Raw genomic sequence first — 19,203 nt, forward strand, 5'->3', positions numbered from 1 at the left:
AAATTCTATTGACCCCGCCTCCCGTGGCCCCCATCCGTCCTGACTTACAATTGGCTGAGCACCCAGTGGGCGGGACTCCCCAGGGTCTGGTCTAGTTAAAAGGGTGGGAGCAGGCCGGGGCACATCTCTCCGGTAGTCTTCAGACAGCTGGTGCCGCAGTCCCAGGAACATCCTTCTCTCTTCAGTCATGGCTTGTGTGAGTATGGGGGCACCACCCCAAGGCCCAGGGATGGCGTGGGGGCAGACAGCTAGGGGAGAGTGAGGGCAGATCAGGATCTGGGTTCTAGCTCCCGCAGTATGGCCTTGAACAAATGTCTTTTCTTTTCTGGGCCTCAGTGGCCATATCTGTAAAATGGGGGTGGGCGCCATGGTCCCCCAAGGGCTCCTCTGGCTTGAAAATTTTCTGGATTCCTCCAGGGTCTGACAACACAGTTATTTCTGCCAAGGCTGACATTCTGCAGCTCTTTGAGAAGTGGGAGTGGGAAGGGTGTGGCTGACGGGGTGGGGGGTAGCATTTCGTTGGTGCCCAGGCCACTGTCCCTTCCCCCTCTTCCACCCCAAGGAACCTCCAGTCCCCTCCCCCCTGCAGCTGTCTGCAGTCACTGGGCCAGGGCAGAGTCACCCTCTGCTCCAGAGAGCTCTGAAAAGTCGCCAGGATCCGAGACAGGCTGCCGGGAGGGGGCCTCCCTGGGTTAGCCGGTGGAGGGGTGGTTCTGAACAGGCTGGTCAGGTGGAGGCTGGAGGAATTTCCCACCAACTATTCCTCCAGGCTGAGAGTGGGTGTGTATGATAAGTGATCCAGAGGAAGCCAGAATCTTCTGCAGGCCCGAGGAAAGAGGTTCAAGCTTCTGGCAGAAGGAACCACTCACACCAGTTAAGCTGTGTGCTCGATCTTGTTAACCCTGAGTCAGCCAGGCTGCTCTCCGGCCCTAGATTGCTCTCCCTTCTTAAACGGGCCTGACTGTTCCTTAGGGGTCTCCTCTCCAGTCCCTGCGCCTCTCTGCACAGAGGAGCTTGAAGGGGTTGGAGGCGGATGGCCTAGCCCCAGGCTGCTTTCTCTCCAGCAGAGGGGCAGATGACTTACTCACCTTCCTTTGCCAGCAACTCGCAGTATGACCCTTTCAGAGCCTGGTTCTATCTATTCAATGAGGCGATGGCACCCCACCTCCCAGGCCAATCTGCATCTAAAATCCCCTGGCTGAACCGCAAAAACTTCTAGATCCTATCTTCTAGAATCTCAGTCAGGTTACAGACAAGAAACTGACCCGGCTGGGGGTAGGGACTTGTCCAGGACCACACAGAGAAGGAGAGTCTAGAACCTGCAGCCGGGTTCCTCAAGCTTCAGGTCGGCCGGGTCTGACCATCCAGGGTGGGGACCCCACCCCATGCCCCCCGGACACTGCGTCCTCTAACCTGGCTGGGCGGGGTCTTGTTTGCGCAGGGTCTGGTCGCCAGCAACCTGAATCTCAAACCTGGGGAGTGCCTCAGAGTGCGGGGCGAGGTGGCCCCGGACGCCAAGAGGTGAGGGGGCGACAGCGGTGGGCAGCAGGGGCGGGCGCGGCAGGGGCGGGCGCTCCAGCTCGAGGGTCCCGCCCCGCGCCTGGCAGGGGCGTGGCCGGCCAGGCCCGGCTCCTCCCTCGGGCGGGGCAGGGTTACTGTCTGCAGCCGCTGAGGCTGCGTCTTAGCGTGAGTCACTTCCTCCGCGGGGTCTGGACGCCCCCACCATTGATTGTTGCCCCTCTTAAACTAAACCAGCTGCAGCCTCGTCATCTACGTCGGCTGACTTCCCCCCTCCCCCCCTTTTGTGGGCGGGACCTGAGCCTGAGCAGGGCGGGGAGAGGGAACGAAAAAGTGTCATCCCTGCGGCCATCCGAGGTCCCTCTTTCCTGCGTGCTTCACTCTCTAGACCTTTCTCTCCTTCGATCCTTCCTTAACTCATCATTCATTCGGCCGGCTGGCCTAGGTTTTCCGCAGCCTTGTGACCTTGGACCAGTCAACCAACGGCCTTGAGCCTAGTTTGTTAATCAGTTAATGGAGGGGAGGTTCTGTGTAAGTGAGATGCTGGATCTCTCAGTGACGCTGGTGGTGACCAGCTGACATTATAAGGAGCTGCACACTTCATGTGTACCGCTCATTTCTTTCTTCACCAAACCTCAGAGGTAGGCGTTGCTGTCACCTCCACTCAGAAAATGTATTATTATTATCCGCCCCACAGTTCTTGAGCGCTAATGTGTGTGACCCATCATGCTGGGCACCAGGGATAGAGAGATAGACAAGACAGACGGGACACTTGCCTTCCCAGAGGTCACCATCTGGAGGGAGTCTCCAATCTTGACCAAAGGGGTTGGGACACAAATTCATGTCTACAAAAGTCCTGGCTGTCAGCACAGTGAGACCCTTAGAGGTCCTTCCTGTGCAGCCCCCACTGTGAAGATGAGGAAACAGACCCAGAGTGGGGCAGGAGCTAGCTCAAGGTCACCCAGCAAGGAGGTGGCAGGGCAACAACTAGACTCCAGGTTTCCTGCCTCTTGGCTCAATAAGTTCGCCCAGCTAGGTGTATTAATCGTGGACTGAGTGGCACAGACTGAGGAAGCTCACCTGTTACCCCCAGCTTCGTGCTGAACCTGGGCAAAGACAGCAACACCCTGTGCCTGCACTTCAACCCTCGCTTCGACGCGCACGGGGACACCAACACCATCGTGTGTAACAGCAAGGACGGCGGGGCCTGGGGGGCTGAGCAGCGGGAGTCTGCTTTCCCCTTCCAGCCTGGAAGTGTTGTGGAGGTGGGCTGGGGCCTGGGGGCTGGGGCAGGCGCTGGGTGGGCTGAGGCAGAGCTGGGTTTATAGCTAGAGACCTAGGTCCCGCCCTGCCCCTCTCCTTTCCCCTCCCCCTTCTCCCTCCCCTCACCTGCTGGATGAGCATTAGTGAGCATCCTCCCCTCTCCCAACCCCAGGGCCTCACCCACAAGGTGGAGCTGTTGTCAGGGTTACATGAGTAAAGGGCTCTGGGAGGGCCCGGGACCTGCAGGCCATGGCCATGGCTACAGAGCCAAGGCTCCCGCTGTAGGGTCCACTCGCTCACTGACCTTCTCCACCCCCAGGTGTGCATCTCCTTTGACCAGGCAGATCTAACCATCAAGCTGCCAGATGGATACGAATTCAAGTTCCCCAACCGCCTTAACCTGGAGGCCATCACCTACCTGGCGGCCGACGGCGACTTCAAGATCAAATGCTTGGCCTTTGAGTGAAGCCAACTGGCCCATGGCCCCCAATAAAGGCAGCTGCCTCTGCTCCCACTGAACCAGCCTACTGTGTGTGTGGGTGTGGAAGGGGAGGTTCTGCCCACTCCCCCAGGCTCTGCCCCTTTCTTCACTTCCATTCACTTTCTCCATGCATGTCTCTTAAGTACCAGTGACATCTCCCCCTGAGCCCCCGAACAGAGAGCTCAGTACACAGCAGGGAGCTCAGTGACTACTAAGGCCCAGTCACTGCCCTCCAACAGCTCCCAGCTCAGTGGGACCCAGCACCCAGTAGGTGTTCAAAAGATGTTGAATAAGTGAAACCGGGGGAAAGAGGCAAGAACAGACTGATTCATGCCCTGATATCGGGGCAGCACAGAGGGAGGTGGAGGGAAGACTGCCTGGGGCTCCTCTCATTTGTATTCATGAACTAGAAGGAGATCTGCTTCCTTGTGGGGCTATCAGCTGTGTGTCCTTGTTTGCCTTAATTGACCTCTCTGAGCCTCAGTTTATTCATTTATATGAGGGGGATGATAGCAGGCAGCCTATCATGGGGGTGTTGCAAGGATGAAATGAGGTATGTGAAGGAGGAACAGGGTAGTGCCTGGCACACAGTAAACTCTGTGATAGTGGTTTCCTGTCCCTGCTGCACCACCTCTTGAGATGTTATTACCTGATTGTGAAGGGGAGGAAGCAGGCTCTGAGTGATGACTTGACTCCCTAATCTCTACCAGGCCCCGAGCTGAGTCATGTAGGGCTCCTCACGCATCCTAGCTTTGTGGCCCCAGGCCACATACCTCACTGCTGGGGTGTAAGGGCAGCCAGAGTGCTGGTTCTGTGACCTTCAACCCAACACTGGGAAGATGGGCTTGGAAGATGCCCGTGGCACCATCTGCAGGCCTGTTTCTGTAAAGGAGGCATTGGGATGTGGGAGGATACACCGGCTCCCTAGAAGCAGAGAACCTAGAAGTAGAGGCAGGTGGGCTGACTTGAAGCCCCGCCTGCAGGCTCCCAGAGGCTCCACACTGCATACTGCCTCTTCCCTACAGAGCAGAGGAGTGTGGGAGACTCACTCAGCCTGAGATGAGGCTTCCAGGAGCCTCTCCTCTCCTGGCTTCCAGAGGACACGTTTTCCAAGACCAGCCAGGCTCTGTTACCTTGGAGGACAATGCTTAACCAGCCCCATCACTCACTTACATGATGGGACCTGAGCTGGGGGCTGGGCAAACCCCACATACCCACTATTCCCCTGCACCGTTTCCTTCCAGCTCCCTGCTGTAGGGTCCCTACCTCCCTGGGAAATAGCCCCTGGGAACTGAGCCAATGTCCCAAGAAGGCTCAGAATCAGAAAGTCAGTGGGTGCCCCCCAACCCCCGGGGCACTGTCTCCTGAGGTCTGTGTGGAGTGGGAGCTTGGTAAATCTCACTCTCCAGGACAGCCTGCACCAGCTGTGGAAACCTGGGTAGGTCTCTTCCACCCTTAGTTTCCTAATCTATAAAATGGGGATCATATTTTCACCTGGGCCCTCTTGGGTTGCTGAGTCCCATCTCGGTGGGTCTGCTGGGGCGGGTGGGGGGTGGGATCCTTATAAGAGGGCCAAGGAGGATGGAACACACATGCTGAGAGCTGCCGTGAGCCACACCCAATCTCCAGACTCTCCTGGGACACCCAAGTGGCCACCCAAAGAGAAACAGCTCTGAAAGTCTGACTGTGGTGGGGCGCCCTCTGCTGGGCATTGGAGAAAAAGTCCCCCTGACTGCTTTTCTCTGGTCCTCGTGGTACACCCAACCTATTCTCCCTACACTGGCTGAACACTTATGATACACCAGGACTGGGACTACCTCCAGGCAGAGTAAAGCCCTGGGGAATATAAGGAGAGAGATTAATGGCTGTGGAGGAAAAAAATTAGGCATGGAGTCAGACCTGTGTTCAAACCTCAGCTCCATCACTGTGTGCCCTAGGACCGGTTACTCAACCTCTCTGAACCTGTCTCCTCATCTATCAAATTGCATTGATACTAGTATCCACCCTGTGGGGTTGTTGCAAGGATTAGCTGAGATATGTGGAGAACTGCATGGTGCCTGGCACATAGTAGGGGCTCCATAAATGCTGGTTCCCATTGCCTCTTTTAAGACTCAGTGTGTCCCAAGAGCCTATGAAACTGTGTCCAGAGAAACTAAGTAGAGCTCTGTCCTTAGAATACCTGGGCTTCATCCTCAGCACTTGCTCTTCTTGTCTGTGTGACCTCGGGGAAGTGACCACACCTCTCTGAGCCTTACACCTAACCTCGAAAGAAATAATTACGTGAAGAAGTTATGTAAATGGCAGCTGCTATTATTCTTCTGGCTCATCATCTTCATCCTCACTTCTAGTAAGAGAATGTGCCATCTCTTGCTGTGCCTGGCACACAGGTGGTGCTCAATCAATGTAAAAATGTCAAGAAGAAACCGACCCAAAAAGGGAGGTGGGTGTTTTAGACTGTGAGATGCAGTAAAGGGCTCTCGAGCATTTAGAATCTGGGTGGGATGCCAGTCCCTCATCTCCTTTCCTGGGGTCAGGGGACCTGGAACATCCACAGGAGAGTTTGGAGCAACAGTGTCTGTCCCCTGCCTGGGGTGGCAGACTTCACTCTGCCCTGGGAGCTTATGCAGATGTGCCCTCCCTGAAACCCCACGTGGGCTGGCAGCTAGGGCTGGGTGGGCTGCAAGGGCTCACACAGGAGGGCAGTTGCGGATGATGCTGCAAGCGACTTAAAAATGGGGTGACTTTGCTTAAGTCATTTCCTCTCTCTGAGCCTCCACCGAAGGTGGCTTGCTGGGCATCTTCGGCGGGGTGGGGGGAGCATAACTGCAGCGAGGGCAATGCTTCTACCCAGAGGAAGGGTGCCAAGGGTGGCATTGGGCATAGCCACTGGGGGGGGGTGGAGGGTCAGAAGAGTGGTTGTTCATCACCCTGAAGCCCCACCATTAAAGTAGTCTCCTGCTGTGCCCTGGATATGAGGATAACTGCCTTTCAATGCCCAAAAGGGAATCTCCCAAGCAGAGGACCTGTATGGAATGGGTTCAACACTCATGGAGAGATGCACCTACTGTATGCCTGGCTCCTTTCAAAATTCATGGTCAAAAGTCTGCATCTTACCGTCCAGAGGGAGTGTGCTAGCTACTTGACTGCAGCATAAATAGAGAATGAGGGATTCAGGCATACAATCCCAGCTACTAAGATTCCCCTTCAGGTGTTTTACTTCCTGCCTTCACATTCATGCCCTCATTTTCGGTAGAAGAGTGTGTTACTACATCCCAAATCCATACTTGGGGAAACTAAGGCACAGAGAAGGGAGGAGCCTTGTGTAGCAAACATGTGTGGCATGTATCATGTTAAACACACACTACATAAATCACTTATTCCTCACAGGGTTCTCAAAGCTTGATCCGTGGACCAGCAATATTAGCATCACCTGAGAACTTATTAGAAATGCAAATTCTGGGGCTCACTCTAGACCTCCTGAATCAGAAACTCTAGGGTTGGAGCCAAGCGATCTGGGTTTCAGCAAACCCTCCAGGGAATTTAGATGCAAACCAAAGTTGGAAAACCATCGTCTTACAAATGCCCTACAAAGTCACTATGATTATCCCTATTTTACAAATAGAGTGATTGAGGCACAGCGAAGGCAATTGGTCCAGGACTTCACAGTTGTAACTGGGGTACCAGGATTCCAATCTAGGTAGTTTGGTTCCAGAAACGTCCTCTTGGAGATCACTTCCTAGGTGACATCCGAATCAAAAGTAGGATCAGCAGTCTTTAGCCATTCATTAATAACTCTGTATTGAGCGCCTACTGTGTGCAAGGAACTGTGCTAGGCGCTAGGACCTCGGGGCCTCGTTCTCTTCGTTGATAGTCTAAGAGAGGGAGTGGGGCTGGGTAGTCGCCGAAGGGGCAAGGATCTTATCAGTTACGCACAGAAGGGAGAAGTCGGGGAGACAAGCTGGGCGGCCCCTTTCAAAGGCGGGTCCTGACGAGCGGAACTACGGAGCATCGCTGAGGGGCACGTCCGGAAGACCGAAAGCGCTACACCCGGAAGTGTCTTGGACGAGCGGGAGCCGCGCCGCTGAGGCCTCAGCGCTATGGGCCGCAACAAGAAGAAAAAGCGAGATGGCGATAACCGGCGGCCGCGGCTTGTTCTCAGCTTCGACGAGGAAAAGCGGCGGTAAGTGCCAAGGCTAGAGCGGATCCCCTTCGGACAAACGGGCAAGAACAAGGCCAGGTCCGCCGGCACACGCTCATGCGGAGAGCCCTTCCGGTCCCGCCCTCTCCGTGTGGCCCGGAGCTCCCCGCGGAAGGAAACGGCCGCTGTGGTCCTCCAGCCTTGAGGAATGGAATCGCCGGCCCCGCCCTCGCTTCTCTTATCCGCAGCCCGCCCAGCGCTCCTCTGTGACGGTGGGAGAGTAGGGATCTCCCGTCTCCGACTTGTGGCTTCCACCTCCTCAGCCCAGCCGCCCTGCACGCGGTAGACTCTCAGCTGTTTTTGATGAATGATGAGTGAATGAAATGAGTGGCTTAAATTTATTGACTCGCCAGACGTTTATTAAGCTCCTCTGGTCCCCTGAGTTGGACCCCTAAGCTTCAGCACCTGATCCATCAAATGTCCCCAACTCAGAGTGCCATCTGGGCATATGGTAGTGAAAGAGAACAGGACCCTGAGTGCCCCCCCCCCCTTGTTTATAGAAAAGCTGAAATTTCATAGGCCGCCCTGAGTCATAGAAGAGCAGACTCAAGCAGTTGATTAGGATAAGCCTGCAGGCATTGGGAGATGGCAATGATTCTGACCACCTATTTCAGTGATTAACTGAGATTATTCCTTCATTTCCCTTTAAAACTTCGGTGGCTGAACAGAATCTTCGGAAATTGGTTTTGGGGGCAGATGCTGAGTCAACCAGAATGTAGACATTCTGGTTAAAAGCAAATTTCTTTTTTGTTACCAAGGCTTTTGCTCCTAGGATCATACCCCTGCCTCTCCCTCAAATAGAAACTCGTTACTCTTATCTAAGTATCAGGAGGCAGCTGCTGAGAAGAAACAAGAATTGGTTAGAACCCAGTCCAAGATGATGGCGGATTTGACTTTCCGTGGACCTTAAGCCTCATTATACACTTACTGTAATGTATTAGCATGCTAAGTGACACACCCACCAGCGCTATGACAGTTGAAAGTTGCCTTGACAACAACCAGAGAAGTCCATACAAGGACTGAAAATCTCAGACAAGGACTGATTGTCTCCATCACATCCTGAATGAGGACGTGATGGTGGAAGCCTCTTGTAAAAGTCCACGTGGCCTGACCCAGGCCAGAGCTGTCCCTACTGCCCATCTTGGCTGTCAGTTCCCCACTTGAGCACCTCTTCCTCACTCGAATACTTTCCTTCCTTTTCCCCTTCTGAGCAGTGAAGCAGCTGTTCACTTTGTGCCTCTGCTGTTCGAATTCTTTCACAGTCAGCGGCAAGAAACCACAGTTTTGTGGGCCTCCTAATTTAGGGGTCCTTCCATCCACTAACAGTAGTGAGTCAGTGAAACTGCCAGCATTGGACCCTGGAACAGGTGGGAATAGTGCAGCCAGAGCTAGAGAGATGAGAAGGGGCTGAGATCAGATGGGGGAGGGAGGGAAATACTGAGGTGTCATCAGGAAACTCAGGGTGGTGTCAGCAAGACCTACAAATGGGTCTGGGGGCAGGGTCCCGGGGAAATGGGGTGTTGGTCCAGTGGAGAGTCGTGGAGGTCTGAGTGAGGGTGGTTTTGAAAGCCCCACTGGAAGTGGCTTAATTCACTGAGTGATAGAGTTTGCCAGCAAAGGGGGCCCTCACCTGTTCTAGATTCCAAGGCAGCCTGTGCCCTGTTGCTGGCATCTGAGCCCTTGAGAGTAATGAGTGGAGAGAGGCAGAATCTGCCTCTTTTTCCCTAACCTTACACTCTGTGTGACCTTGGACAGGTAACCTTGCCTCTCAGTGTTCCTCATCTGTAAAATGGGGAGTGATACATACTGCACAGGCTGCTGTGAGGATTACATGAGTTAACACATGTACAGTTTTGGAATGCTGCCTGGCACATAGTACAGTATTAGCTGGGTTTTTTTTTTTTTCGTTTTTTGCCTTTTCTGGAGTGAGCCCTTCTTTCCTTGTATCTCCTGACTTTCTCTCTCTTGCCTCTGTCCTATAGGGAGTACCTGACAGGCTTCCACAAGCGGAAGGTGGAGCGGAAGAAGGCAGCCATTGAGGAGATCAAGCAGCGGCTCAAGGAGGAGCAGAAGAAACTCCGGGAGGAGGTGCAGAGGGGGAGGGCGGGAGAGTGTCTCTGACCTGACTCCCGGGGGCCTTGCCACCTCAACAGCCTTAACTGAGGGATGAGAGGGAGTGTGGGCAGGCCTGGGAAGCAGTTTTGTACAGAGAGAGACATCAAGGGCCCAGGTCTGGGGAAGGTTTAGGGTGGAACCTCCTGGTCTTTCACTTCAAGCCCTAGTCATACTCATCCTGGATGTGACCAACGCCTCTGCCTGAGGTTGGGCTGGGAGGCCATACTCACTGTGTTCCCTTCCCTTTTGGTTTCAGCGCCACCAGGAATATTTGAAGATGCTGGCCGAGAGAGAGGAGGCTCTGGGTGAGTCCCATCCTTGGTCTGACCTAGAGAATAAACAATAGTCTGGGTTTATTTATCCCTGGAGGCAGGGAGGGGAGGGGTGTGAGGGCCACACAGACTTCTCTCTACCTTTAGGGGTCTTGGTGGTGACTTGGGGCTAGGAGTGGTCCTTAGATACCTCTAAATGACAGTAGATCAGAGACCAGGAGTGGACCCAAACCTCTTGGTAAACAGATCCTTAGGAGAAAGCCCAGTTTCTGAGGCCTGGAGGGACTAGAGGTAGAGGGCAGGTAGAGGCAGCAGCTCTGAGTGCCACACCGGGTTTGTCCTAGGGGGGAACCAGGTGGTCTGAGGTCTCCCTGGAGCATGAAGGGCAGAGGTGGGTCATTTACAGCATTTGTCTGCAGGCCAGGCTCTGGAGCTGGTGACTTCCTGGATACCCTCCTGTAGAGTAGAGGGGGCCATTGCACTCCAGGGTAGGGGGCGTAGGGGTAGAGGGGCTGGCTGGAGCCTGCTGACTCGTGCCCTGGGCTGAGGTCTGGTTCTGTGACCCCATGCGCAGAGGAGGCAGATGAACTGGACCGGCTGGTGACAGCAAAGACAGAGTCAGTGCAATATGACCATCCCAACCACACCGTCACCGTGACCACCATCAGCAACCTGGACCTCTCCGGGGCCCGGCTGCTCGGACTGCCCCCGCCTGAGGTGGGTCTCCCTCCCAGCCCGGGGGGAAGATGGGCACAGGGGCAACCTGGCTTATTAGAGGTGGGAGTGTCCCTGAGTGCTGATCTGTGTCATGGGGATTGCAGCGCAAAGGGCTTCTTTCTTCCTGGGCCCCCACCAGGGGCTGGATTAAAGCCCCAAGCCCTGGGGCTTCAGAGGCCAGCTCCACTGCCGAGCGGCTGTGGGAGCATAGACAGTTTTCTCTGTCTTGCCTGCTTCCCTTCACCCATAACTTGGGGGTCACTGACGATAGCCACTGCCTCGTGGGATTGCCACGAGGATAAAAGTGGTCAGTCCACCAGCAGCACGCAAGAGAGCAGTTTGCTGTGAGCGTTCCCATTGCATCACACGTCTCTGTGCACTGACCTGTGGGGTGTGAGTCATTAGCAAGTTCCAACCAGCATTTGAAAAAAAAAAAGGAACAGAATATCACTGAAAATCAGGAAGCATCATAGTAAGCATTGTCTTATGAAGTTGAGCTCGTGTCTGGGTCGTGTAGGAATTTATGTGTGTGTTATGTGTGCAGTTATCAGGTCAACCGCATTGCCTCACATGGGTTACAGTGCCCTTAAGTCCTAGAGCCGCTGCTTCATCACATCCTTTCTGACCTCGCACTCGCCTTGTGTTTGGTGCTCATTCTTCTGTCAGGTCTGGTGCAGACAAGCCTCGTCCCTATTTTAGAGTTTTTTTGTGAGTGAGTGTCCGCTGTAAGTTGCGATGGTGGAAGACTTGGGACCCCAGCTCTCTCCGTGGAATCCCTGCTTCGGGGCACAGAGGGCCTTTCTGCCCAGGCCTTCTCTGAGCCCCGATCAGGTGTGGGAGGCGGCAGGTCACGCCCCACTTGACAGAGCGCTGACTGCTCAGAGGCCTGGCCTCTCTGTCTACCGCTCCCTGTGACCGTCCTCGTCCTGTGCTTCTTTAGCAAGGGGCCGGGCGAGGGTCCGAGGAGGAGGCATCATCCTTGGAGAAGCCGACAAGAGCCTTGCCCAGGAAGTCCAGAGACCCCCTGCTGTCCCAGCGGTGAGCCCTGGCCTCCTCCCCGTGAGCCCACTCCTCCTGGCTGGCGTTGGTGACTCAGCCTGCGGAGTCCCCTTCCACTGGCCCATGGTGGGTGGCACGGGGCATGAGTGGGGCCCTCAGCAGCCCTCTACTTTGTTTGTCAAGTGGTCCTTAGCGCCCTTGCTGCCTCCCACCTCCTCCCCGAGAACATCCAACCCTGTGCCTTAGTGCCTGGAGTAAGGGCCTTTCTTGCTGTGAGCTGAAGAGCTGGCAGGCCCTCTGGGGAGAGCAGGCTGCCTTCAGAATGGATTTGGTCTTCCCAGCTTTCGGGGCCTGTCCTGATTTCCCCTCCGTGAGCCGGGCCGTCAGTCACCCCACTACCCAACCTTCCACCCATTGTTCCCCAGAGTAAACTGAGGCCCTAGCCTCATCAGCCTTCCACCCTCTCACAGGATCTCCTCTCTCACGGCCTCGCTGCATGCACACAGTCGCAAAAAGGTCAAGAGGAAGCATCCCCGCCTGGCCCAGGACTCCACCAAGAAGCCCCCGAGCGCGACTCGTACCAGCAAGACTCAGCGCCGCCGGCTGACAGGCAAAGCCCGGCACAGTGGGGAGTGAGCCCCGAGAACCAGGCCGGGCCCCAGCCTCAGCTGCAAGGGCCAGGCCTGTCTCAGCTTGGCTGTTCTGTCACCCAGCCTGCACCCAGGTGATGACGCCACAGCCCAAGCTTGGGAGGCCAGCACCTCTCCAGCCTGGGGCTTGGACTCCAGAAGGCACAGACAGCCGAGAGCTGGCCTCCCCCAGGAGGAGCCTCCAGGGCCAAGTTTGGGGCATCTTCCCAAATGTGTACCCCCCAGACCTTCGTCAGATTTGTGAAACTAAGTACGCTTGTGGTTGGTTTGTCCCTGGCCCTGATGCCGTGTGCCAAGGGCAGGCTTCTGGGGGGTGGAAACTACCGGGGGCGTGGGTCACCCTCACTCTCCAGCAGTTCTCCCTGTGGGTACGAGAAGGTAGTGCTAGGTCTGGGCCCCCGACCCAGGGGGGAAGACCAGAGTCACCCCTGGTAAAATCCAGAGTCTACCTGCTGCTCTGGAAAGTGGGCAGGTGGGTGAGCAGAGCCAGGCTGTGCCTTTTACCAGCTGAGACTTAGGGCTGGGCCCTTCTCATTGGCTTTATTGGCCTCCTCAGAAATATGTCTCGACTCGTCTGCAAGTCTGGCTTTTTCAGAGCCCATCAGGAGGCCAGCTGGCATGAGGGCTGCCACTTCTGCACACTTCTCCCAGGTGAACCTTCAGGTGTGGTTTCAGAGCCGTTGAAAACCAGCCTTGTTGCTTCTTTGTCCAGCTTGTGAGTGACTCACCTCTTCCACACCCTGCTGTTCTCCTGACCGAGCAGGGCTATCGGCAGACTCCAGGCCCACCTGTGACAGGTGGACGTGGTGGCAGTGTGGACCCCCGGAGCGCCTGTTCTGGAGGTTGTCAGGCCCTGCTTGTGCTGACTGACTCCTGTGATTCTGGGCCAGAGCACAGGAATTTCGGGTTGAGCCCTGGTTAGGGGAGCCATGTCAGGCCCTGATGCTGGGACTGCAAAGGGGAGAAGGATGAGCTCTCTGCCCCGGTGAAGCTCACGGACCAGTGAGTGTGTGTGAGGGGAACACTGGTACCGGTTCTGCCTAGCCCTCAGGCGTTGGAGGCTCCTGGAGGAGAGGGAGCAGGGACCTGGGATCTGCAGGGCAGGCCTTCCCCTCCATGGAGGGCCTGCCAGGAGCAGCCCTGGCCCCCACACTGGGCAGGCGCTCTCCTCAGTCACCATCAAAACCCTCTGTCTGGTGCTGTCCGGTGGCTGATGCAGGCCTGAGGGCCATACCTGGCTGTGGGAACACGAAGCTCAGAGCTTGTGGCTGGGACGCCCTGTGACCTGGCTTCGCCATTCCTTCCACCTATTCTTCCTGCTGCCTTTCTGTTGTCCTCTCCGTGCTTAGGGTGGGGTGCTTTGCCCTGCTTGGTTGCCTCCATCCAGGGTAGAGGGCGGGGCCTGTTACTGGGCTGTCCAGGTGGTGCTGGTACTCAGCCCAGGGCGGTGAGTCTCAGCCGTGACAGGCCCCTGTGAGGAGGAGCAGCGCTGGGCCTGGGGGGTCTGCGCGCACAGGGGTTTGAGTCCTGGCTCTGCTGCTGGCCCACTCTGAGCTCCTCACTGCTGACCTCACTGGGGCTGTTTCCCCATGTGTAAGGAGACATAAGACACCTACCTCTCAGGCCTGCCCTGAGACCGAAGTGAGACCATGTTCATGAAGCTGTGGCTCCTGGCATTCCCGGGGTGCACTTCGGCATGTGCCCGGCTGCTGCTGACCACTGAGACGTCTGACCTGGCTCTGTCCTTCATCCCCAGTAACATGGGATCTTTTACAATTTACATCTACGTTTGTAATATTTACTAGTATTAAATTCTCATCTGCCCTCTCCCATGTGTGCCCTCGGGTCTTCCAGCAGGCCAAGGAAATTGAATTATGGTGATTTTTTGCCAATTCTAGGATCGAGGGTAGTGGACTCAGAACGCTCTGGAGAACTTGTCTTTTCTCTCCATATTTGACCTGGATTCTTCTGTTGCTCCCCATCCTGCAGGCTCTTGGGGTTGGGGCCTCTAGGAGTTTAATCAGGAAAGATTAGGTTTAGCTACATATAAAACAAGATTTAAAAATAACTGGCTTAATTTGCAGCAACATGGATGGACCTGGAGATTGTCATACTAAGTGAAGTAAGCCAGAAAGAGTAAGAAAAATACCATATGCTATCACTTATATGTGGAATCTAAAAAAATGACACGAATGAACTTATTTAAAAAACAGAAACAGACTCACAGACAAAAAACAAAATTTATGGTTACTAAGGGGGAACTAGGGTTGGAGGGTGGAGGGATAAATTGGGAATTTGGAATTTGCAGATACTACTATATATAAAATAGATGAACAAGGCCCTACTGTTTATAATACAAGTCTTGTATTCAATATCTTGTATTAGCTATAATGAAAAGGAATATATATATATAACTGAATCACTATGCTGTACACCAGAAATTAACACGACATGGTAAACTGTGTATACTTCAATTAAAATTATATATATATAATATAAAAAATATATATATGGCTTATATAAGAGCAGAGTTCTCAGTTTAACAGAAAATGCTAGCCCAGAGCTGGGAAAGCTGAGGAGCTGAGATGGCAGGCTTTTTGGTTTTTGTTTTGTGCCATTTTCAACACAGGTTCCACCTTGTGGTCCAAGATGGCTGCTAGAGCTTCAGCCATCGTATCTGCCTCCCAGCTGCTGGAAGAGGGAAGGGATGAAGACCACGGCACATTGAGGTGGCCCCCCATCCCACCCTGGCTGCCCCATTGGCCAGGACATTGTTTTAGCTGAGTTCTACTCATTGTCTCTCAGTTGTAGCTGGGATATAAGCCGAGAGTGGCCTCTGGTTGGGTACACAACTCCAAGGAAGGATCCAGAAGGTAGATATGCCCAAGCGCTGGGTCTTTCCGCAAAGAAAGAAGTCACACCTCAGATACATTAACATCGTCAGACTAGCTGAACAAGCCAAAGGATGTGGTAGGCAGAGGTCCAGGACCTTACATCCAGGGGGCGCCACTCACATGGTCCACAATGTAAATTGCACCCCAGGAGCAGTGGGGGTCTTGCACTGGATCCCAGCCGAGTGAGCCCTCATTTAAGGCTGGGGAAGCGATGGAGGGCTTCCTGGAGGGGGTGGCATTTAAGCCATGACTAAAGGAATGAAAATTATCTTGATTTACCACTTCAGAGACACTGCTTCGAAGAGAAAGCCTGAAAATTAGTTTGGTTTGAAACATGTAGTGTTTAAAAACAATTTGACTTGGCCACACTTAAAATTTTTGAGGTTTCTTATAAAAGTTGAGATTTCCAATTTCTCCGGTTAAAAACAATCCTGGCCGCTTTGGATCACCACTTCACAGGGTAGCCATAGGCCAGCCCTCATGATCCCTTTAGAGACTTGTGCCTTCCTGACCCTGCTCCCTTCCTGGGTCACAGCCCCCTGCATCTCTATCTTGCCTGCCCGGACCACGTGATTCTCCAACAGGCCTGTGGGCTGGGAGGACTGGGATGACCGTTCCCGTCTGACCGGTGAGGAAGCTGAGGCTCAGGCAGGTAGAGGGAGAGCAGAACTGTCACTTACTGTTCTGCTTCCCTGGATCTCTGAAGAGATGTGTCTGGGCCAAGGGCAGCAGCATGAGCAAAGGAGGGTAGGTGAGCAGGCACAGACTCTCCAGGGAGCAGAAAGGGGAATGGGAAGCTGGAGCTAAATGGTGACAAGTGGTGACACTACCCTGGCTGCCACCATTACACCCTGAGCCCTGAGCCACCCTACAAAACTCAGTGTTGCTAGACCAGGCTTTGTCATCAAGGAACTGAGTGGCTTTGGTCAACTTGCTTGAACCTTGAGTTTCCTGTCTATATAATGGGTTGTAGCTGCCCTTCCCATCACAGGGACAGTGTGGGGAGAAACCCACTGATGTGTACGTGAGGATGGCAGCTTTGCCCTCTTGGGAAAAGGAGGAGCTGTCATTACCTAGATTACTAAGAACCCCTCTTCTGGCCTCAATCACAATCACCTACCACTGTCCCCCACAGGAGGGGGCTTCCTCCAACTGTCCCCTTCACTCCTCTCAGCACACCCTTGGTCTCCCAGGCCCCCTCCCCCCACCTCCTTCCAACCATGTCTCTCCCTTTCAGAACCCTGGCTGCTGCCCAACCTCCCACCAACCATTTCCCCTGCCCTGGAGGAGGGGAACCAGGCAGTTTCAGAGCTTAGGGAGAGCACTCAGGACAGCTCACCAACCCCACTCACTGGCCCTCCCCCTCATTCTCTCATTCTTTCCACTCCAGCCACAGTGTCTGCTTCTGTCCCTGCAACCTGAAGCAGCCTGAATCCCTCTTTCCCAGGACCTGCAGGCTCACTGCCTCATCTTCTCTAGGTCTTTGCTCAAAGGTAGCCATCTCAGTGAGGCTTTCCCTGACCACCTTATTTTAAAAGTAATGCCCTTTCCACAGCAGCCACTTCCAATCCCCTCCCTGCTTCATTTTTCTCCTGAGCAACTATCACCAGCCAACGTACTCCATATATTGCTGACTTATCTTGTTTGGGATCTGTTTGCACTAAAATGTAAGTACCACAAAGTACACAAAACAGTAGAATCACTCTCCATGAGTATTGAATGAATTAAATTGTCAAGAGTGCCACCCTGAGATGGCTCCAGATTTTACTGATTGCTGGGGGCTAGAGGGCTGGGGCCATACCCTCACCTTCAAAGTCAAACCAGGTAGCCACTTCACCCTTGGCTCAGAGAGGTCAAGTAACTTGCAGGATTACACAGCCACGAAGTGCTAGAGCCAGATATTGCACATGAGTCTCACTACTTCGTTTTGCTTACAATACACACCAGGGTTTTTGTCTTGGCTCTGCCACTAACTGTGTGACACTGGTGAGTTAGTTAATTCTGATCCTAGTTGCTGTGAAATGAGGATCTTGGTACTTAATCTTTCAGGTTACTATGTCCTCTTACATGTAAAGATTTTGGAATAGGAGTTGGCAAATTATGCAGAATAAATGTTAGCTTAAAAAAGAAGGCAATTCTTCTTTTCTTTTCCTGTTTTTTTTTAAGGATGAACTGTACATTTTGTGAGTGAGCGCTACATCAGTGGAAGGGTACAAATGGTTGAAAACCCCTGAGCATTTAATTTCATCCTCACAGGTACTATTACTACCCCTATTTTACAGATAAGAAAACTGAGGCACAGAGAAGTTAAGTCTCCAGCCCGAGGTCTGGACTAAAGCCAGCCCGGGGGACTGTGGTGGGAATAAACCAAAGGGAAAGAGATTAGGAAGCCAGACCCGCCAGTGCCAGGCCTCTCAAGAGCCCCCTGGGAACCCTGACACTGCTGCTCAAGCTAAACGTGCAGCGGGTCCCGCACTCGGAGGCATCTGGGCGCCGCCCGCCTTCGCCCCGCCCCTTGCTCTCGGGTTGTCCAATCCCACAGTCTTCATGTAAATAAAGCACCTAGAGAGAGCCTATGCGAGAGTGGCAGGGGCGTGGTCGTCGTCCACCTCCCGGGCAACGTTCTGATTCATTGTTAAAATAAAGAGGCTGTGACCCCTGGCACCCCACCACGTCACCCCCTGTGCGTGGAAACCCGAGCCGAGGTTAGTACAGCGGGCAGAAAGGTTGGAAGGGAGGAGAGGCTAGTGGAGAAAGGTAGAGGGATAAGAGACACGGGGAGGGACTGGTTGACTGGCTGGATGGAAAGAGGTCCAGGGGTCCATTCTCCGGGTGGGGCATGCATGTCCGCTGAAGGTTTTTTGTTGTTATATCCACACCTAAAGTGCATTTTAGAGAAGGATTCTGCCAATTGGTTGGGGGTGGGGAGGAGGAAGCGGGAGCGGTGAGGGGCACGTGTAGTAGAGCCCCCACCCCGAGGGAAATAACGTTCTTCATCTGAGGCTATCCTCCTTTATGTGGCAAGATCTGGAAAGAACCGCCCAGGCAGGGCAGGAGGGATGCGTTCCCCTCTCCACCACTGGCAGCTGGGAACGACTTTGGGAGATTAAAGTCCTGGGAGGATCAAAGACCCCAGGACCACCGAGGGGTCAGTGGGTGCCCCTCAACCCCCACTGTGCCCTGCTGCTTCCCTAGGTCTGATGGTGGAGGAGCCAGGAACCTTCTCCCTGGCTGCCCCAGGGGAGGACCTGAAATTCCCCAGCTTTCAACCGAGATTGGCAACTAAGGCTGAATCCCTGAGCGGCTTAGGAGGAAACTTGCCAGGTGAGGACTGTATGGGCACATGACATGGGGGCATGGTAAGGTGCATGTGTTTGGGGATATGGATTCCTCTCCTCCCCACCCCTCTCCTGGCTCTGCGTGAGTGAGGATGGCATCTTCAAGTCACTCTTCTGAACGGGCTTCCCCCACCCAGGGTGTGGCATTGGAGCCCTTAGCGGCACCTAGAGGGAGATCCCTGGGCTCAAGTCAGAGTCTCTTTGGCTGAGCTCTGCCACCAACTTGCTGTGTGACCTTATGTTCATCCATGATTTTGTCCTCAACTCTGAAATACCTGGCTGGCCTCTTGCCTCACTCCCAGTGTCTCCTAAGTGACCTGTGTGAGCTGGCAGTGAGGTCCAGTGTCCCTCACTTCCAACTCTGAGAGGGTGGCGAGGCACACAGACTGGGTGTGAATCCAGTTCAGCCACTGGGGCTTTGAACAAGTTCTGGAACTTCTGTGAGCCGTAGCTGCTTCATCTGGTTGGCATTAATTTTATCCACAATGCAGGATACTTGTACGGCAAGGGCACTCAAACTTCTAGGTGCATTGGAGTCACCTAGGAGACTTGTATAACACCTTGTATAGGTGTCTCACCTCCAGAGATTCTGACTGGGTGAATCTGGAAGGAACTGGGAATATGCATTTTTTGAGCAGCTCAGCTGAGTCTAATGCAGGGTCCCCAAAATACACTTCGAGCAACGCTGCAGTAATGACTACAAATCACATGTCGAATGCTTGGCAGAGTGCCTGATGCTTAGGAGGTGCTTAATGAGT

At 54.1% G+C, this 19,203-nt stretch overlaps 2 protein-coding genes across 5 annotated transcripts; both read left to right on the top strand.

The window, feature by feature from the left end:
• Positions 1-45: 45 nt before the first annotated feature.
• LGALS1 (galectin 1) lies at positions 46-3,300 on the top strand. Its single transcript, XM_006207063.4, has 4 exons — positions 46-196; positions 1,442-1,521; positions 2,612-2,783; positions 3,101-3,300. Exons 1-4 carry the CDS (start codon positions 188-190, stop codon positions 3,245-3,247), a joined length of 408 nt encoding a protein of 135 aa, XP_006207125.1. The 5' UTR covers positions 46-187; the 3' UTR covers positions 3,248-3,300.
• A 3,987-nt stretch (positions 3,301-7,287) lies between these two features.
• NOL12 (nucleolar protein 12) lies at positions 7,288-14,040 on the top strand. Of its 4 annotated transcripts, none has more exons than XR_012078658.1 (6): positions 7,288-7,442; positions 9,443-9,548; positions 9,832-9,880; positions 10,422-10,564; positions 11,505-11,689; positions 12,034-12,171. XR_012078658.1 is itself a non-coding variant. In XM_006207064.4 (6 exons), the coding sequence occupies exons 1-6, from the start codon at positions 7,360-7,362 to the stop codon at positions 12,197-12,199; spliced, it is 645 nt and encodes a 214-aa protein (XP_006207126.1). In that variant the 5' UTR covers positions 7,288-7,359; the 3' UTR covers positions 12,200-14,040. The 4 variants fall into 4 exon arrangements, 2 of the variants coding, with proteins under 2 accessions (XP_006207126.1, XP_031527564.1); XM_006207064.4 differs by having other exon boundaries at positions 11,505-11,602; positions 12,034-14,040; XR_012078657.1 differs by lacking the exon at positions 7,288-7,442 and adding an exon at positions 7,500-7,742.
• The last annotated feature ends 5,163 nt before the right edge of the window (positions 14,041-19,203 follow it).

This window comes from Vicugna pacos, chromosome 12 (genome assembly GCF_048564905.1).
Source record: "Vicugna pacos chromosome 12, VicPac4, whole genome shotgun sequence".
In the NCBI taxonomy this organism is placed as follows: Eukaryota; Metazoa; Chordata; class Mammalia; order Artiodactyla; family Camelidae; genus Vicugna; species Vicugna pacos.